Below are 17,866 nucleotides of genomic sequence, written 5' to 3'. Positions count from 1 at the left end.
CTGTCATAACTCCCTTGTATCCTTAAATGTGGCCCTAAAATTGACCCAACCCAAACACCAACAATTGGTCTAAGCCACGTGACAATAAACAAGAAAGAAATGGTCCACAAACAAGATGATGACCAACAATTTTTTACCCTAAAATCAAGAACAATAGGAAGCCAACACACGCTTCTATCTTTCTATCATCATCTTCTCCAACCACCGGTTCAGATTCCTCTAGAATTCTATTTCCTTTTCCTATTTTAATCTTCTTAATCAAAAAAATACTACCAATGTTCTCAACCTTACTAGATAATCTAATTTCTCTCTAAAACTATACAAATTAGAATAATTTTTTCTTCATTACACCAAAATATGTTGTTGTTTTAGAAATTAGAAACAATTATACTAAAATCATATAAAACTAATATAAATAGAAACTACTTTCCCTGCATGTTTATTGCAAAAGTAACTCATTCAAAATTGTTAATCATAATTATGTGTTGATTAATTACTTTTAAATGTATTATCAGAATACTATAAAATGAGCTTAATGTTATATTTACCCTTAGCACTCATCTCTTAACAAAAGACAATGATGTCTTTTCTTTATATTATATATTATATGACCAATGACTCAACAAGTACTAGTCTGTTCTTTTTTTCTATTTTTCATTTTTATTTTTGTTTTTTTACTAGAAAATGAAAAACCTCATAAACAATTTCTGATGGGTCTTCTCTCCCAACTCAGAAGCTGATAAAAAAAAATATCTTTTTGATTGGAGTGTGTTTTGGTTATTTTAGGTGTTGTTATTTGATGAATCTGATCATCTCTTCTTGACAGGAACAATAACTGTCTACTTCTATTCACGTTTTTCGGTTTCAATAGTTGTTGTTGTCCTTGTTCTTTGGATCTTCAATCATTCTTTTTCTTTTTATCACATCATCTTTGAAGAGACCATTAACAACCTTCAGTTTATGTTTCAATCATATATTTTTATTTTTTGTTTTTTATTGTGTTTTTATACCAAGAAGTAATGGAAATGTTCCTAAGAAACCCTTTATACACAAACCCAGAACCTTGTCAGCACCTTGCTGAGTACAAGCTTAAACATGGTTTCAATGGCTACAAAGCCATCCAAAAGCTTCTTGTGACCTCCCCTATTGGGAAAACCAGTGTGAAGAAACCCAAGACGGTACCCAGATGTGGTTTCTGTAATGGCTGTGAAGGGCGGTTCTATTTGTGTCTGATTTGCTCTTCATTCTCATGTTTGGATCACACCATTTTGCACCCTCAGTCAGAAACTGGCCATGCTGTTTTTGTGGACATTGAAAGGGCTGAACTTTATTGTGGGGTGTGCTGTGATCAGTTGTATGACCCGGATTTTGACCAAGTTGTGATGTCTAAGCACTCAATGGGGTTGACAAGCGGTGTCACTGGGAATGAAAGCATTGGGCAGAGGTTGATCAAGAGGAGGAGATTGATTTCTGGGGTTGGGTTGAATTTTCAGAAATCTAAGGGTGGAGTTTCCACCAAAGATATGAGAGCTAAATCATGTTATCCTATGGGGTTGAGGGGATTGAACAATCTGGGTAGCACGTGTTTCATGAATTCCGTGCTCCAAGTGTTGCTTCATGCTCCTCCTGTGAGGGAGTATTTCCTTAGTGGTGGACACAGATTGGAAGCTTGTCATCGTAGAAGAACCACAGATCTGATGTGTTTGCTTTGTGAAGTCAATGCTATTTTTTCAGCTGTGTACTCTGGGGATCAGAATCCATATACTCCTGCTCAGTTTCTATACAGGTCTGATACTGCTCTCTGTGTCATACTCATTTGGGTTTTAGGTTTGTCTAATGAAAATAGTGGCTGGCATCTATAAGCGGATCTAATGATCTGCTTCAGTATGCTTTTAAATGTTCCTGAAAGAAAAACTGGTTGAGTTACTTGATTTGGAGTTCTCTGATAGTTGTTATGAGATATCTCATAGTGAATGGTATCTTTGAGAATTTGGTGTTTGATAAAATCTATTGACATTGTGTGATCCATGTGACCTCGTCTAGTGGGATAAAGCTTTTGTCATTGTCGAGTTTTCCGATATTCAATCAGTAAGCTTAGAAAAGAGGAAATTTATTGATTCCCTGAGCCTGACATTTAGTATTATGAAAATATTCAATATGGTCTGACTAAAGTAACAAAAGTAGCAACTTCTGCTGTGAAGGTTTCTGTGAAGAAAGCAAGCATGTTTTTTGAGCACTTATGCTATCAGTCAGCTCTAACTTGATTTGATGCTTATGTTCGAAGTTGATTATGTTTTTGTATGAAGCTAGTTGCAATATAGATGGAGCAATGCCAGTTAAAACCGAAAACTTTTATCACTTTGGATTTGCACCCATTGTGTTGCTTTGGTGATCAAATTCTTGTTTCTTTCGAATGGTGAAACTTTTTGTTTTTGTTTCAAGCTGGTGGCAGCATTCAGCAAATTTAGCGAGTTATGAACAGCAGGATGCTCACGAGTTTTTCATTTCGATGTTAGATGCAATCCATGAGAAAGACGGCAAATCAAGAAATGGAAGCAAAGGTAATGAAATATTGATTTGGTCTTTTCTTACTGTTTTACGTTCACAATGCAACTGTGGTATAATTGTTGCTGGTATCATAATGATTTACTTTGTCTAAATAATAATAATAATAGTTAAAGTAATATTGGTGTAACTGGCTAGGAAGAATATTGTTTCTATGAACACGTAACAGCTTTAATACCAAATATTTTCATTCTGCAAATTTTGCTGTCTGGGAAACATTGTAACTGAGAAAATCTAGACTTGTTACATTACTCAATTGTTGTTTTTCAAATTAATGATGCATGATTGTTGTTTTATACAGGTAACGAAGACTGTCAATGCATTGCTCATAGGGTGTTCTATGGGTTATTGAGATCAGATGTTACGTGCATGACCTGTGGATTCACCTCAACAACCTATGATCCTTGTGTTGATATTTCACTTAACTTGAACACCAGTGTCTCTTCAACAGAAAAGGGTAAAAAGCTTAACAAACGGAATGATGATGGAAGTATGTCTACACTTTCAGGTTGTTTAGATTTGTTCACAAGGCCAGAGAAGTTGGGGTCAGACCAGAAACTTTACTGCCAGAATTGTCAGGAAAAGCAAGACTCTTTGAAGCAAATGTCCATTAGAAAGCTTCCATTAGTACTTAGTTTACATGTAAAACGATTTGAGCACTCTTTTGTCAAAAAGTCTTCAAGAAAAATAGACCACTACCTACACTTCCCATTTTCCTTAGACATGTCTCCATATTTGTCCTCCTCAATCCTCAGAGCCAGATATGGAAATAGAATTTATTCTTTTGGGGGTGATGAATCAGATATGCTTTCTGAGTTTGAAATTTTTGCTGTGGTATCACATTCGGGTACGCTTGAATCCGGCCATTATGTTTCGTTCGTGCGTATAAGGAATCAATGGTACAAATGTGATGATGCTTGGATAACTGAGGTTGATGAAGCTACAGTTAGAGCTTCACAGTGTTACATGATTTTCTATGCTCAGAAAACTTTGTACAATAAAGCAAATGAAGACCAGAGTCACGCTCCAAATTCCCCTGGAAGAGAGCTATATTTTCCTATTGCTGGTTGTTGCTAGAGAGGAGGATTATAAAGTGAGTACTTGTCATTCAAAGAGTGGAATATAATGTGTGCTTGTGGCGTTGAAAGCCAACTTGATGTTCAGTGAGGGAATTTATTTCTCTTCCAATTTCCCCTCAGGTTTGAAGAATCACAGATCATAGTTAACAAGATGGATTTGCAATATGCATCTCAGAAGTTTGAACTGCTAAAATGCAGATATGGGAATGAGATGCAAGGTTGCTAATTTGATTCTAATTGAATATTTTCATGTGGTAATGTCATTAGCAGCATTGCAACAAAGATCAAGGAGCCAGAAGTAACTCAACTCCTTCAGAACTTTTCAAACTATGCTTACTCAAATTCTTTAATTGCAGGTAGTCATGTACATAACCCTTTTCAATTGATGCTAACAAAAGTTGTTCAACAACGATTGTTATTCTCCTGTCACCACCAAGTGAAGTGAGGAGCAAAAGAAAGTTAAAAGGAAAAAAGAGACTATGTTGATGACTGTTTCTAATTCCCGTGTCTAACAAGGACACTGTAATAACACTCATGTCAAATTTTCACATGCCATTATGTCTGCTTTGTTGTTAGAATGCAGATTACTTAATTGGATTGCTTATGTGGTGCACAATAGACAGGGGTTTTGTTGAAGGCAAGTTTATTCTTTTAAAGGTGATTTGAGGAATATTATTGTTCCAACTTGAAGTTATGTTTGCTGACTGAGAGAAAAATGCAGCTATATGATTAACAGTATCTTATATTGAAGTCAAGAAAACAGTCAATTGATAATTGGAGGACAACATGTCACTATATTCATATATTTTTTACAAGTTTAAAGATTAGAAAACATGCAAGATAAATTTAGAATCAAAGGGTGAAAATGGATTTCTCTTTATCTGACTCCAGAATTTTTATCTTCTGTCTGTATCTGATATTATTTAGAGTTTAATTTCTATATATTGTTAAGATTATTTATGAATGTTCAGAACCTGCCATCTGCTTAGTAGTAGTTGTTTGGATGTGGTTACACATAGTAAATGATCTATATTTTTGCAGTAGCTATTATGCTGCAGTTAAAATTGGGAGACAAAAGGACAGGTGTTATAATAATAATGAAAGTGGCAAGTATTACAGAATAAAAAAAAAAACTGGTTCCTTCAAATGGGGCCTCCTAAAGCATAAAGAAGGGAAAAAAGATGTATAAAGGTAAATGAAGATGCTTAAAGATGAAGAAATGGTGAACTAAAAGGAAAAGCAATGCTAGTCTTCTATAGACTGATACTTGATAGCAGGGGGGGTTCAAGACTGATACACTTTTTTTTTTCTATGTATGATTTGATCTAATGATGGCCCTCCAACTTTGGAACTATTCATCATTGAATGTCCTTCACCATTATTACTTCCACTTCTTGTTCTATAGTAAAAAAATAGTACAACAAATCGAGGACTTAAAAGATGAGGATTTTAGGACATAGAAAAGCAGGGTAAAACAGGATCTCAATATAAAATTAGCAAATAAGAAAAAGAGATTCTATGTATGCTAAAATTGAGAGAATATTTCAATGAAATACAAATTGAAACTGTGTGCTAATATAATTTCTTGTGTATTAAAAAAAATCCTATCTAATTTGAGTAAAAATATATTTCTTTTAATTTTATCTTAGAAAATCAGAGTCTTAGTTTCTGAGAAAATTTTCGTTACTGTATGAAGCCCAATACTATCTGCATTCATTTGGATTCAGTATTGTCTTCCATATTACAAGATTAGTCACTCAAATCCAATTTTTAAAACCTTTGTGGCCAACAAAGTTTCAATTGTTTTTTGTATTATCTCACCGACTTTTTAAAATCCTGAGTAAAAGTTATGAGGCGATCCATGGGCTAAACTTCCCTATACATGGGATGAAGATATTTATTATGAAAGTAATCCAAAGTTAATAGAGTTAAGATAGTCGTATCCCGTTTAATATCCTCTGTGATTGATAATCTTAATTTGAATAACTTATTTATATAATGATTTTCTTTGACAAAAATACATGATATTTGTGATATCCGGACACTGATAAGGGCAGAGAATGATCGCTGATGCAAGAGATATGAAGTGCGAGAGACACAAACAAAGGCTGTATAAATATAAGACTATACAGTTGAAAAATAGCTTAAAGGAATTGATTTGACTACTCATATCAACAAAATGTATTTGTTTTTCGGTAACCTAATCCATAAGAAAAAACACATTAAAAAATCTCGTGTTGGTGTGTAGGGATAGTCAATAATCCCTGTAAATTGTCGAGCTTTATAACACTTTATTCAATACCAATATAAAACTTTAGATATTTTCTCTAAAAGAAAAAGAAACTCATAATGTATTCATCTTTGTTTTCTTCTAAAAACACTTCCACGAAGAGATAAACCTAGACTTTCACTAGAAACACCATTCATTTAAGCTTTAACCTAAGAAACATGTGGAAACTGTCATATGACCAGTATGTACTTGTTTTGTTTGGCCTAGTGTTAATAATAAACTACTGTATTGTGCATAGATAGGTTTGAACTTTGACTAAATCTTCTCATAACACCAATAACAGTTTGAACAACCACAGAAAAATCAATGTTCTTGTGAAATCTTGCTTGATTTTCATACGCTAAATCATCCAAATGATTCCAATAACTATTGTCTATCGTTGCTTTTATGGGTACAAAGGTCTCAAAGCACCTGCAACTTCAAGAATTTGTCAAGATTGCTTAATGTAATGTGGAAAGTTATCTCTTGCTTGTGACAATGACATAATTTTTTTAGACAATGGGTGTGATTATTTTGAGATTGAAAATTAATCGAATTGCACCTTTTATTTTTTGTTAAAAACAATGAAGAATGCATAATTTTGTTTTATATCCATGCAATATAAATATTTTAAAATGAATATTTTCTGGTCTGATGGTCAAGTAATGTATTTGTTTGAATTACGGTATGAATTCTTCAAGGATTGATATATGATTATTCTATTTTGGATTTATTTGATAAAAGAACTCCTTTGAAGAAAATATCCATATATGATTTTGTAAGTAATATATGATTTTGTACCAAACCAGTAATAAATTATAAAAACATATAGTTGAACACAATTTCTTTTGCCAAAAAACAAAATTGAAGCTTCGAATACTTGACTGCACCATAGGAGTAAATATAAATTATATATTGGATATTTAATTTATATATATGAATATTATTAAAACATTTATATGTACTTGTTTGCTTTTGAATATTTATTTATAGTTGACTTGCAAACAAATTTTAAGCCATTAGATTCATTTATTAACACATGTTTGCATTGGTAAAACATAATGTTTGTTATAGTATCAAATTATGATGATCAGTATGTATTTTAAAATTTGTAGTTTTTCAATATGTGAATATTTCTTATATCAATTATGATATCACTGTTATAAAAAATCTTTTTTAAACAGGTTAAAAAAGGCTTTTAAATCAATTTTGGAATTATATAGAAGAGGGGTATAAAAAGTATTGAACTTTTTAAATTGGTTTTGAAACTGATTTTAAAAGCATACTTTTTATACTCAGTCTGGAAATCGATTTAAAAATCACTTAGGAAGCAAAAATTTATATATATTACCCAAACTTTTTATATATTACCCAAACTTTTAAAATCGGTTAAAGAGTTTAACCAGTTTAAAAAGTTCTTTTTTTTGTATATATGATCTAGACTTTTTAAACTGTTTTAGACTTTAACTGGTTTAAAAAGTGCACTTTATATGTATATGACCCAGAATTTTTAAACTAATTGAGACTTTAACTAGTTTAAAAAGTCCACTTTCTATACTTATTAGTGAATGAACTGATATTTGTCAAGTTCGGCCTCTAGTCGAGCTAGGGTTGATGCCAACCTTGATCATAGCCAAGGACAACCTCTAGTCGAGAAAGGATCGATGTTCAACTTGGTCGTTGTAAAAAACGACCTTTAGCCAAATCATGGTATATGCAAACCTTGGTCATAGTTAAGAATAACTTTGGTCTTTTTCCAAGAATAATCTTTTGTGAAGCCAAGGTCGATGTCAAACTTGGTCTTTGCCAAGGATGACCTCCAGTCGAGCTAGGGTCAATATTGACTAAGTCAGTTGTAAATTTTCTTATCCTTCTTAGTTATAAGATTTAAGTTCACTATAGTCTTTATATTTTTCCACTGCGAAAAACCTTTTCAAAATAAAAAAAATTATTGCTTTAAAAATGCCAATAAATGATTATATTATCAAACATAACTAAATTCTATAATCCTTACTAACATTGGAGAGAGAAAAAGATATGATAGTTTGTTGGATATTACTACAAGAAAAAATAGAAATTTATCGTACATATACATATAACTCAAAAAAATGTACCATGGAATAAAGCTTTCATTGGAAGTGTCAAGAGATTAGGCATTCCAACATAATTTTTCGCTAGTGAATCTTTTGTAGAGTAATGGTACCATGCAAAAAAGGACACATCGACGACATTGTAGTAGTTATGCATAGTTAGGGAAAATTTGCTTAGGTTAGAGAAGGGGTTTCACTGAGGTATTGGTGGAACTGATGGCAAACTTCAAGTTGAGCATGGCAAACAAGTTAGTATACATGGTGAGCATGATGGTGGAAGAAGGTGGAGTCAGTTCTTTGTGATCTGTTTTAACCAACACGGTGATGCAACAACAAAATGAGCGTTCACGAAGAAAAGGTGTAGCATAGTGGGTTATACATGGTGCATGGATTCTTATGAATTTGTGGAGGCAAAATTAAATTTTACCTACCCCACACTAGTGCCAATTTGTTTTGGCCGAAAAAGTACCCAACTTGAAACAAATACAAGTATATTGTTTTTGAATTTGTGATCCCCTTTTTCTACTTTAAGACTGTTATTTATACCCTTATTTAAATTGTCTTCAAATTGTCTTCAAATTGGTTAATATTAGACTTTCTTATTTTTGAGAACTTTTCTACAAATATTTATGGTTATTTTAATTGTTATTCATTTGTTATCATGTTTTTAGTTTTTGTCCATCTTCTTATACTTGTTAATTGCGCCACCACTATGTTCCAATATGTGTCCAATCGCTTTGTCCCTATGTGTTGTAAAGTTTCTACCTTCATCCACTTTAGTTCTTTTCCCTTTAACCCATAATATGAGTTCATGTTTATAACAACCAAAGCCCTCCAACTTTAAGTCTCTGTCTTTAGTTGAGGTGCTAAGGCAAATCCGTAATCTGAGTCCATGTTTATAATAGACCAAAACTCAAAGAGTTCAAATCGATTAAAGACAATATGTAAAAAAAAGAATTTATAATTACAATTGAATTATATTTAAACATAGACTTAATTACTTGCTTGATCCCAAATTTAGTTGGAAAGATTCAAGTTGGACCTTAATCATTTGAGTCCCAAATTTTGTTAAAACACTTCAATCAGGTCGTTTTCGTTAGATATGTGTAATAAAGTGTAATAGAGTGTAATAAAACGAGGTCAAGAGAGTGGTGATGTGACAAAGTGTGATAGAAACGTGTCAAAGTTTTCTAAAATCATCTCACTCTCACTTTGCCATGTGTCCAACCTCTCTCCCTTTTATTTCTTCACATTTACATAAATATCACACACCTTTTCATTACTCACCCCATTAATTATCCAAAAATCAGTCACCATCTCCACACTTCCATATCCTCTTAATACACACCTCTATATCCCTTGAATCACTCACGCACCTACATATTCCCTTAATCACACACACAAAAGGATCTACAATCTCCATTGGGGGACCTCATTCTTCTTCATTGTGAGGGATCATCATTTTTCTCGAGGTTAGGAACTCTACACACACTCATGAACACCTTCACATTCCATCCTCCCCAATATTTTCTCTTCTTCTTATCAATCATCATAAGAACCTCCATCTCCCCTAAAATTCCTTTTCTCTCTTACAAGTAAACCCTAAATTGACAACATCTAATCCCCAGGGCATTGTTTTCGATAGATTATGATGACCTTAGTAACATCGTCGATGGTCGACGCTTCATCATGGTCAAGTTGGCTTAGTGGTAAAGTTGGAAGAGATATGGTGGGAGAGTTGTGGGTTTAATTCCCCTCTCTAACAATTTTGAGAAATAAGATTGGTTCAGTTGGTTTGGAAGGAAGGATGGAAGAAGTTGTGGGCTCAACTCCCCTTACTAACAAAAAAGTAACAACTAACATTGACAATAAAATAAATGGCCACCATCATAGTCCCTTCGCTGCTACCCTGATGTCATTCTCTAGTGTCATTACTACATTTTGTCAATGGATCCTTTGATCACTCTGAACTCATGGTGACACAAAATCTAGGAATAGTCAATGGGTGAATCTGGACGACCTTACACCACCCATTAAGGCCTTGCACCACCCACTACGACCTTGTACCACCCACTCTTGTGCCTTTACTTTTTTCTTATATTTTCGTCGCCCCACTTCAATCCTTACACAAGTTAAAAAGGGAAATAAGGGATTACCCACTCTCCATCTTTCTCTATTTTTGTGTGTGGAGAATGTTGATCTGTATGGGTGGAAGAAAAAAAAATGAGGAAAAAGGAGTTCTAATCTTTTTGTTCCAATCTTAAATTTTTGAGAAAGACAAATTGAGAAGAGGCTGAAGTGTTGTCCATGTGTGGGGTGGAGTTGCATGGGTTGGATTGGAGGAGGAAGGAGTATCACGAGGAAAAATCCAATTACATTCACATTTTTAAACATTGTTATCAAGCAAAATTCCACATTAAAAAAATATTGTGTCATATATGTATTAACTGCGAAATAAATATGTCTCGTCAGAAATTGATGATTTTAACATGAGACTTAATTAAAGCAGTTTTAACAAATTTTGAAACTTAATTAAAACAAAAATCTAAATAAGGATCAACTTAAAAATTTTAAACTAAACTTGAAACAAACAAGTAATTAAATCTTAAACATAAAAGAAATAAAAACGAAAAAACATTATCACTAATACATGCAAGTCTAAATATACCAAGTTATAATCTCAATTTTCTTTAAAGAACATATAAATTGAAAATCAAATCAATACTCAAACAAATTAAGAGTTAAATCAAAATTTAAAATTTTTCTCAATAATGAAAACAAATTAAACATAAATTAAAAAAAAATAACAAAATAAACATGAATTAAAAAAGTGCTATTACTGTGAATGAATAATTAAAAAATAGATAAATAAAAGACATAATTATAACAAAGTTGGAGAGAAATCTTACACACATATGTCTTTTATGAGCCTAAAAAGAGAGTTTCTGTTTATTAATGACCTAATTGACCTAGATAAAAGTATTCAAAGGACATTGTAATTGAAGAGACCAATAATATTAACTTGGGTTAAATATGCTTTTAGTCCCTGAAGTTTCACTGAATTTTGGTTTTAGTCCCTGCATCAAACATTGATGGCATTTCATCCTCCTAGTATGGAAACTCTTACTTTTAGTCCCTAAAAACAAACAGAGTTAAATTTTTTATGATGTGGCTAACGACACTACCACGTAGCCTTCCACATTCTGTTACCATTGCCTTCCACGTTGCTTTTTTTTTAGCTTTTGGATTAAATTGATTTTGTTTTGCACGTGTCTGTTAGTGATGAGATCAATTAGGTATGTAGTAAAACTAATTGGGATTTAGGGCAAATGTGAAAACCCCGCACTACACAAATGGAAAACTAATTGGGATTTAGGGCTCCAAGAACCATACCGTCACTGACCATCCTCTATCGGCGTTGCCAGACCAAATGGAAAACCCCGCACTACACAACCACGACCACGACGCCGAAAAATCCACCTTCTCCTCTACTTACCACAACGCCTTCACCAATTTCTCGGAATCGAACCACCACCTACTATCGCCGCCTATTGTCTCCAACCCAGCAAACTCTAATCCCCTCCTCTCTCGACGCTTCCTCTTACATTGAAACCTTTGGTGGGTTTTGCAGAAGTTCTGCCACCGCTCATTCGATTGTGCTTGTTGCTGATGCGGTAGCGGAGCTCTCACCTTTCTCCATGGCAGCTTTGACAGCACCGGAGAGACCTGTAAAATGGGCGACAAAGGCATACCATTTTCTTCTGTTAACTTTTTCTACAAAACAAGAAAAAGGAATCGTAAATGTAAATATACTGGTTTTATAGCTGGTTTTATAGCTGGGTATTTGAAAGTTCGATTATTTGGGTTGCACAAGAAACAAAGAAAAAGTTGATACCTTTTTCTTGATTTGGGTGTTTGAGGTTGTGCATTTGGTGAAACTGTGGGTGAATTATTCTGGGGTGTATGAAATTCCTGTTTCTGATCACATTTGCCCTAAATCCCAATTAGTTTTACTACATACCTAATTGATCTCATCACTAACAGACACGTGCAAAACAAAATCAATTTAATCCAAAAGCTAAAAAAAAGCAACGTGGAAGGCAATGGTAACAGAATGTGGAAGGCTATGTGGCAATGTCGTTAGCCACATCATAAAAAATTTAACTCCGTTTGTTTTTAGGGACTAAAAGTAAGAGTTTTCATACTAGGAGGATGAAATGCCATCAATGTTTGATGCAGGGACTAAAACCAAAACTCAATGAAATTTCAGGGACTAAAAACATATTTAACCCTATTAACTTTATGTTATGATAATGAAAGGATGATCTAGAAAGATAATAAATATGAACTTAACGTTTTTTACAATGTAAAAAAAGTATTTTAGAAAATTAATAAAGTTCAATTAGTAATTTGTATATTAAGTTTTTCATTTTGTTTTTTTATTTTTTATTTACTTAATTGAGTTTCAATGTTTTTTTATTTAATTAAATTTTAATATTTTTTAAATGGAATCAATTTGATTATTTCAATTGATGTTAATCATATATATGAAAATGAGTCATGTTTTAAAATTTTGATAATTTTTTATCTTTAGACTCCGTAGGTTTGATACATGATTTTTATACGTGACATCTTCTAAATAGTTTGACATGTATCATTTTGTAAATTTTAATATATAAAACATGGTTAAAGAGTGTTAGTATCAATTTAAGATAATAGTCAAATAAATTCTCTTTAAAATAAATATTAAGATTCTATTGAATAAAAATATATAAAAATTCAAGTAAAAAAGAAATATAAAAAGTTAAGTTAGTCATAATCTTAAAATATAAAAATTAAATTATTAATTAAGTCATATATAATAGTGATTGATTATAAAAAGAATGATTATGACTATGATTAATTTTAAGTCGTATTAAATAAATTTGATTTTATTATATTTTTAAAATGTTAATTTTGTAAGTTATGATTATCATTAATTTCATGACTCATAAAGTTTTAACATTAACTTATCCTAAGCTTTTATATATATTATGGTTTCTCACCTAATCACGTTTGACATATACATTGCACATTGACACATCATATAATAATGTAATATTACTAACTAACATTGACGTTAGACCAAACAGGGACAAATATAAGAATGTGACAAAAAAAAAAACTAAGAATAAGAGTAAAATAAATTGAAGAAAAAGAAGACAGGAAAGTAAAAAACAAAAGTAAGGTAGCATATCCGAGACATAGAATAAATAGATGTCATTTATTTATGGTTATGGTAAAGTGGAAATTATTTTAAATAGACTAAATTATATTACTATTTCAAAAGCGTAAAAACTAATGTAATTTCAAAAACTTCAGTTCAATAATGTAGTTTATCTCAACCCTATAAATTCATTTTAAAAATTTGAAGACTACCATATCTTCAATAACTTAACCCTTTCTAGTGAAGTAAACATGAGAAATGAAAATAATTTTGTGGTAACTTAAATTAGCTTCAATGGATATATAAATATATATTTTTTAATAAAAAAATATTAAATTATATATATATACACACACACTATTTTTTCTATTCAAATAAAGTCTAAAGATACTACTTTTTTAAATATAAAATTGTTGATTTCTTTTAGATATTTCTATAATCTATATAAATAGTTCACTCATACGTTTGATATCTTTCAAAACTAATTCTGTAATCTAGAAAAATTTATATGTCTTTTGCTTTTGCAATCCAAAAACTTTTGGAATGGAAACGTCAGCAAGGTGGCAACAAGATCCTGGCGATGTGGGGCCTCAGTTTCAGTGTCTGCACCAATGGCGTAGCTCCACGATCTCAAAATGAACAAAACTGTTTTCCCTCTGATAACTATCAAACATATGTATGTCCAACGAATTCACAAGCACTATTTGTTTTTACCTTAAACTACAACTTTCAGAAAATCAAATGTTAAATCTGAAGGAAGCTTCTTGGTTTTGCGTGGTTGCTCAAAACTTAATAAAAGGAAAAAGGAAAGAGAAACATTAATATAGGGAAAATGAAGAAAAAATATATGTAAATTTGACGTTTTCTCTTTTGATTCGTCGGATAGGGGAATAATCAAAATACCCATTTATTATCTTAAAAGGTTAATGTTGACTTGTCTTTTAGTTTCTTTTAAGATTTCACCAATAGACTCAGAACCACAAGGTAATGTGAACTCATTTTCGTTTCTTTTGCCTTGATTTTATTCTTCTCTTTGTTTCCTTTTTCAACTGTCTACTGATCCAGCAAGCTGTTTGCTTTTCAAAGTCCCTTCATCATTTGTCTGGAAACTGAAATCAGGGAGAAACGTTGATCTTTGACTTGACAGTGTTAGATTCGAATCATGTGTGGTTGAAAGAAGAAATCTTGGAGGAATTTCTTTGAAGGTGATTTAATCATTGCTGTGAAGGGTGCATGAAAGGTGTGATAATGCAGGAGGAGGGGAATCAGGAAGAGCCATATGGTGAATCTGTGGAGGAATATAAACCCAAAAGGGGGTTTTGGGACTGTTTATGCATCCCCATCCAATGGTTTAGCATGCTTTCTAGGGAAATGCATTGGAGCTTTATATTTGGGGTGGTCGTTATTTACGGAATAAGCCAGGGACTTGGTGTAGCTCTTGCTGAAGTTGGCACAAAGTATTACATGAAAGATGTTCAGAAGGTGCAGCCATCGGAGGCACAGATTTATAAAGGAATCACATCCATTCCTTGGGTTGTGAAACCTATTTGGGGTCTTCTCACTGATGTTCTCCCATTTTTTGGGTATCGCAGGAGACCTTATTTCATTTTTGCTGGTATATAATGCATTATGCACTTCTTCTCTGATCTTCCTAAGTTCAGATAGGTTGTTTATATTCCAAATCAATTACTGTTTTAGGTTGGAGTTTTAGTAATTCTTTAAATATTTTTCAGCTTTGCTTTTCCTTGTACCCTTTACTTCTAAATGTTTTTCCTAGATCTGTATCAGTTTGAAAGAACTTAAATGAATGATAAGCTGTCAATGCTGTAGCTTTTAAGCTCAATATACAGAGTGGAAGCCCAGCAGTGATGAATGTCTGCAATTGGATAGGAATATGGTCAAAATATTCCTTATATAGTTTGGATAATCTTCCTCTGCACTAACTTTTTAAGGTTGAGTTAAATTTAGCCCATTTCCAATACACTGTTTTAGGGGCTGGAAAAGTGATTCTGTGAGGTGTGAACATTGCCCTAACTTTATAAATTGCATTTAAGACATATCTATGCAGACTCAAAAAGTAAGTAATATCAGAATAGATTTTGATGACTTTCCAAAGTACTGGGAGATAAGGACTATCATGGCCTTGGAGTGTGTCCAGCAATATAGTATAGATTTGATACCATGTTAAAATTAGTCTTAGGCCTACTTCAGTTTTACAAAATTAACGTATAAGATAGAAATGTCCGATCCAAGTCTTACATTGGTCAGTGTCTAGTTTAAATAAGACTAAATACATCTATCAAAGTGCAGGGTTGCCTAAAGAAACTGCAACTTGTTATTATTGATAGGCCTTTCGAGAGGGGATTACTGGAAAGTATAACACTAATGAAACATGAGTCAACTCACATATAAAAGATTAATACCATCCAATCCAAAATTATAAAATAATGAGTTTATGAGTCTTCATCCATATATGGTATTCAACTCTCTCATTTTTACTTAATGTGGGATTTAGACTTATACTTGGATTCTTAATACTAAGTAAGTGCTTCTTGACATATCATAGAACTTGGAAATGATGTAAAATTAGGAAGATCAATTTTTTGCTTTTACTTTATAACAATGTGTATTAAGCATGAGTGTAATTAGCTTTTCTTCAAACAACCTTAGAAGGGATACAATTAACAACCAAGATTGTTTGCATTTAATGAGTTTCTTTTTGAGGATTAACTATGTACTTTATCACATATTAGTAATGCCGTGTAATTATGGAAGAGCTTCAGAAATTGCTTCACTGACATAGTAGCCTGAATTTTTTTCCCCTCTTTGATGGTTTCAGGAATCATAGGAGTAGTTTCCATGCTTTTATTATCTTTGCATGAAAACCTGCATCTTGTGTTGGCCCTTCTGTCATTAACGGCTGGAAGTGCTGGGGTGGCAATAGCAGATGTAACCATTGATGCTTGTGTGGCACAGAACAGTATCTCTCATCCTTCACTTGCAGCTGATATGCAAAGTTTATGTGCCGCCAGTTCTTCCATTGGATCACTATTTGGTTTCTTCATCAGTGGAGTCTTTGTTCACCTTATAGGCCCAATGGTTAGCCTCTGAAAAACCCTTCAACAGTAAAACATGCAAAATTTTCATTGTCTTTTACACTGTACTAAGAGAGCATTTTTCGTCACAGGGGGTGTTTGGTTTGATGACCATCCCAGCTGGACTAGTAGTTTCTGTTGGTTTTCTGCTTTATGAGCCTCGCATGCACCACACATCATATAGACAGGTATAACTAGTTCATGTCATTCCAAGGGCCTAATACAAGCATAAACTGAGTTTCCATGTGGTGTATAGGTGAAACAAAATTTTGTTGATGCTTCCAAGGCCATGTGGACTACATTGAAGAGTGAAGATGTATGGAGGCCTTGTTTATACATGTATTTATCCATTGCACTGAGTTTGGATGTTCGTGAAGGAATGTTTTATTGGTATACAGAATCAAAGGGTGGACCATCTTTCTCTCAGGTATTTGGTTTGATTCATTCATCAATGTTATGGTTGGATAAAAAATATGAAAGAAGCTGTTTTTGTGAGTGAAGTTTTTGAAGAAACTAAATGTGATGAATTAATATTTATGTTACACAGGAGAGTGTTGGTTTTATATTTTCAATTAGTTCAGTGGGGTCACTTTTAGGTGCAATCCTATATCAGTATGCTCTGAAGGAATATGCATTCAGGAACTTGCTGTTCTGGACTCAGTTGATATATGGTTTGTCAGGGATGCTTGATCTGGTTCTGGTATTGAGATGGAACCTGAAGTTTGGCATAGCAGATTATGTGTTTGTTGTGATTGTTGAAAGCATTGCCCAAATGACCAACAGGCTAAAGTGGATGCCTATGCTTGTGCTTAGCTCAAAGCTGTGTCCCTCAGGCATTGAAGGAACCTTTTTTGCTCTCTTGATGTCAATTGATAATGTTGGACTTCTCTCTGCAGCATGGGGTGGTGGTTTTGTTCTCCACATTCTGAGGATCACAAGAACAAGGTTTGATAATATTTGGTTGGCTATTTTGATCAGGAACATCTTAAGGATCACTCCACTTTGGCTGCTGTTTTTGGTTCCTAGAGCTGACCCCAACTCTTCCATTCTCCCAACAACTGAAACCATGGATTCCGAGGTGGTCATTGAGACCTCAGACTCCAAAAATGTTGAATTGGTCTCCCTTGTACACAGTGTTGATGCTAAATAGTTCAATCAAAGTTAGAGACATTCTTTTGCACTCTCAATTCCAAACACACGAAATTACCAAGCTAGTTTAGCATTACAAGTGCAATTTCTATGCATTTAATGAAAAAAATTAAAAATAAACAAAAATCTAAGATCATTCTGTGAAGACATATTGGTAAGAATTTATTATGACTTGGAAATTTCACATTATTGAGAAATATGTTAGGTGAAATATATATATATATATATATATATATATATATATATATATATATATATATATAATATAAGTCTAGAGATTGATCTTTTCTGTTACTTTATTTGTGATATTTATTTTTACTTTAAATGATGAGTTCTTATGCAAATACTGTGATACCTAATACATATATCTTAAACAACTATAAGGGATTCCACAACGTTATTAATAAGTGGTA

General features: G+C 32.8%; 2 protein-coding genes across 4 annotated transcripts; both read left to right on the top strand.

Moving 5' to 3' along the window:
* The first annotated feature begins 662 nt into the window (after positions 1-662).
* On the top strand, positions 663-4,418 carry LOC106765229 (ubiquitin carboxyl-terminal hydrolase 22). The gene is made up of 3 exons (XM_014649771.2): positions 663-1,786; positions 2,443-2,561; positions 2,867-4,418. The coding sequence occupies exons 1-3, from the start codon at positions 1,020-1,022 to the stop codon at positions 3,640-3,642; spliced, it is 1,662 nt and encodes a 553-aa protein (XP_014505257.1). The 5' UTR covers positions 663-1,019; the 3' UTR covers positions 3,643-4,418.
* A 9,643-nt stretch (positions 4,419-14,061) lies between these two features.
* On the top strand, positions 14,062-17,532 carry LOC106762977 (probable folate-biopterin transporter 2). 3 transcript variants are annotated; one of them, XM_014647121.2, is made up of 6 exons: positions 14,062-14,193; positions 14,357-14,824; positions 16,049-16,308; positions 16,397-16,492; positions 16,561-16,731; positions 16,852-17,532. In XM_014647121.2, exons 2-6 carry the CDS (start codon positions 14,443-14,445, stop codon positions 17,452-17,454), a joined length of 1,512 nt encoding a protein of 503 aa, XP_014502607.1. In that variant the 5' UTR covers positions 14,062-14,193; positions 14,357-14,442; the 3' UTR covers positions 17,455-17,532. The 3 variants fall into 3 exon arrangements, with proteins under 3 accessions (XP_014502607.1, XP_014502606.1, XP_014502605.1); XM_014647120.2 differs by having other exon boundaries at positions 14,065-14,193; positions 14,296-14,824; XM_014647119.2 differs by lacking the exon at positions 14,062-14,193 and having other exon boundaries at positions 14,200-14,824.
* Positions 17,533-17,866: the final 334 nt, after the last annotated feature.

This window comes from Vigna radiata, chromosome 6 (assembly GCF_000741045.1).
Source record: "Vigna radiata var. radiata cultivar VC1973A chromosome 6, Vradiata_ver6, whole genome shotgun sequence".
In the NCBI taxonomy this organism is placed as follows: domain Eukaryota; kingdom Viridiplantae; phylum Streptophyta; class Magnoliopsida; order Fabales; family Fabaceae; genus Vigna; species Vigna radiata.
Note: the sequence above shows the minus strand (reverse complement) of the source record. Positions and strands in the feature narration are given on the sequence as shown.

What these genes read in the sequence shown, in the direction of transcription:
- LOC106765229 (XM_014649771.2), top strand. Translation starts at nt 1,020, where the DNA reads ATGGAAATGTTCCTAAGAAACCCTTTATACACAAACCCAGAACCTTGT. An exon ending in CCTGCTCAGTTTCTATACAG is followed by an intron (nt 1,787 to 2,442) that starts GTCTGATACTGC and finishes TTTTGTTTCAAG; the next exon opens with CTGGTGGCAGCATTCAGCAA. An exon ending in ATCAAGAAATGGAAGCAAAG is followed by an intron (nt 2,562 to 2,866) that starts GTAATGAAATAT and finishes TGTTTTATACAG; the next exon opens with GTAACGAAGACTGTCAATGC.
- LOC106762977 (XM_014647121.2), top strand. Translation starts at nt 14,443, where the DNA reads ATGAAAGGTGTGATAATGCAGGAGGAGGGGAATCAGGAAGAGCCATAT. An exon ending in TTCACCTTATAGGCCCAATG is followed by an intron (nt 16,309 to 16,396) that starts GTTAGCCTCTGA and finishes TTTTCGTCACAG; the next exon opens with GGGGTGTTTGGTTTGATGAC. An exon ending in GTGGACCATCTTTCTCTCAG is followed by an intron (nt 16,732 to 16,851) that starts GTATTTGGTTTG and finishes TATGTTACACAG; the next exon opens with GAGAGTGTTGGTTTTATATT.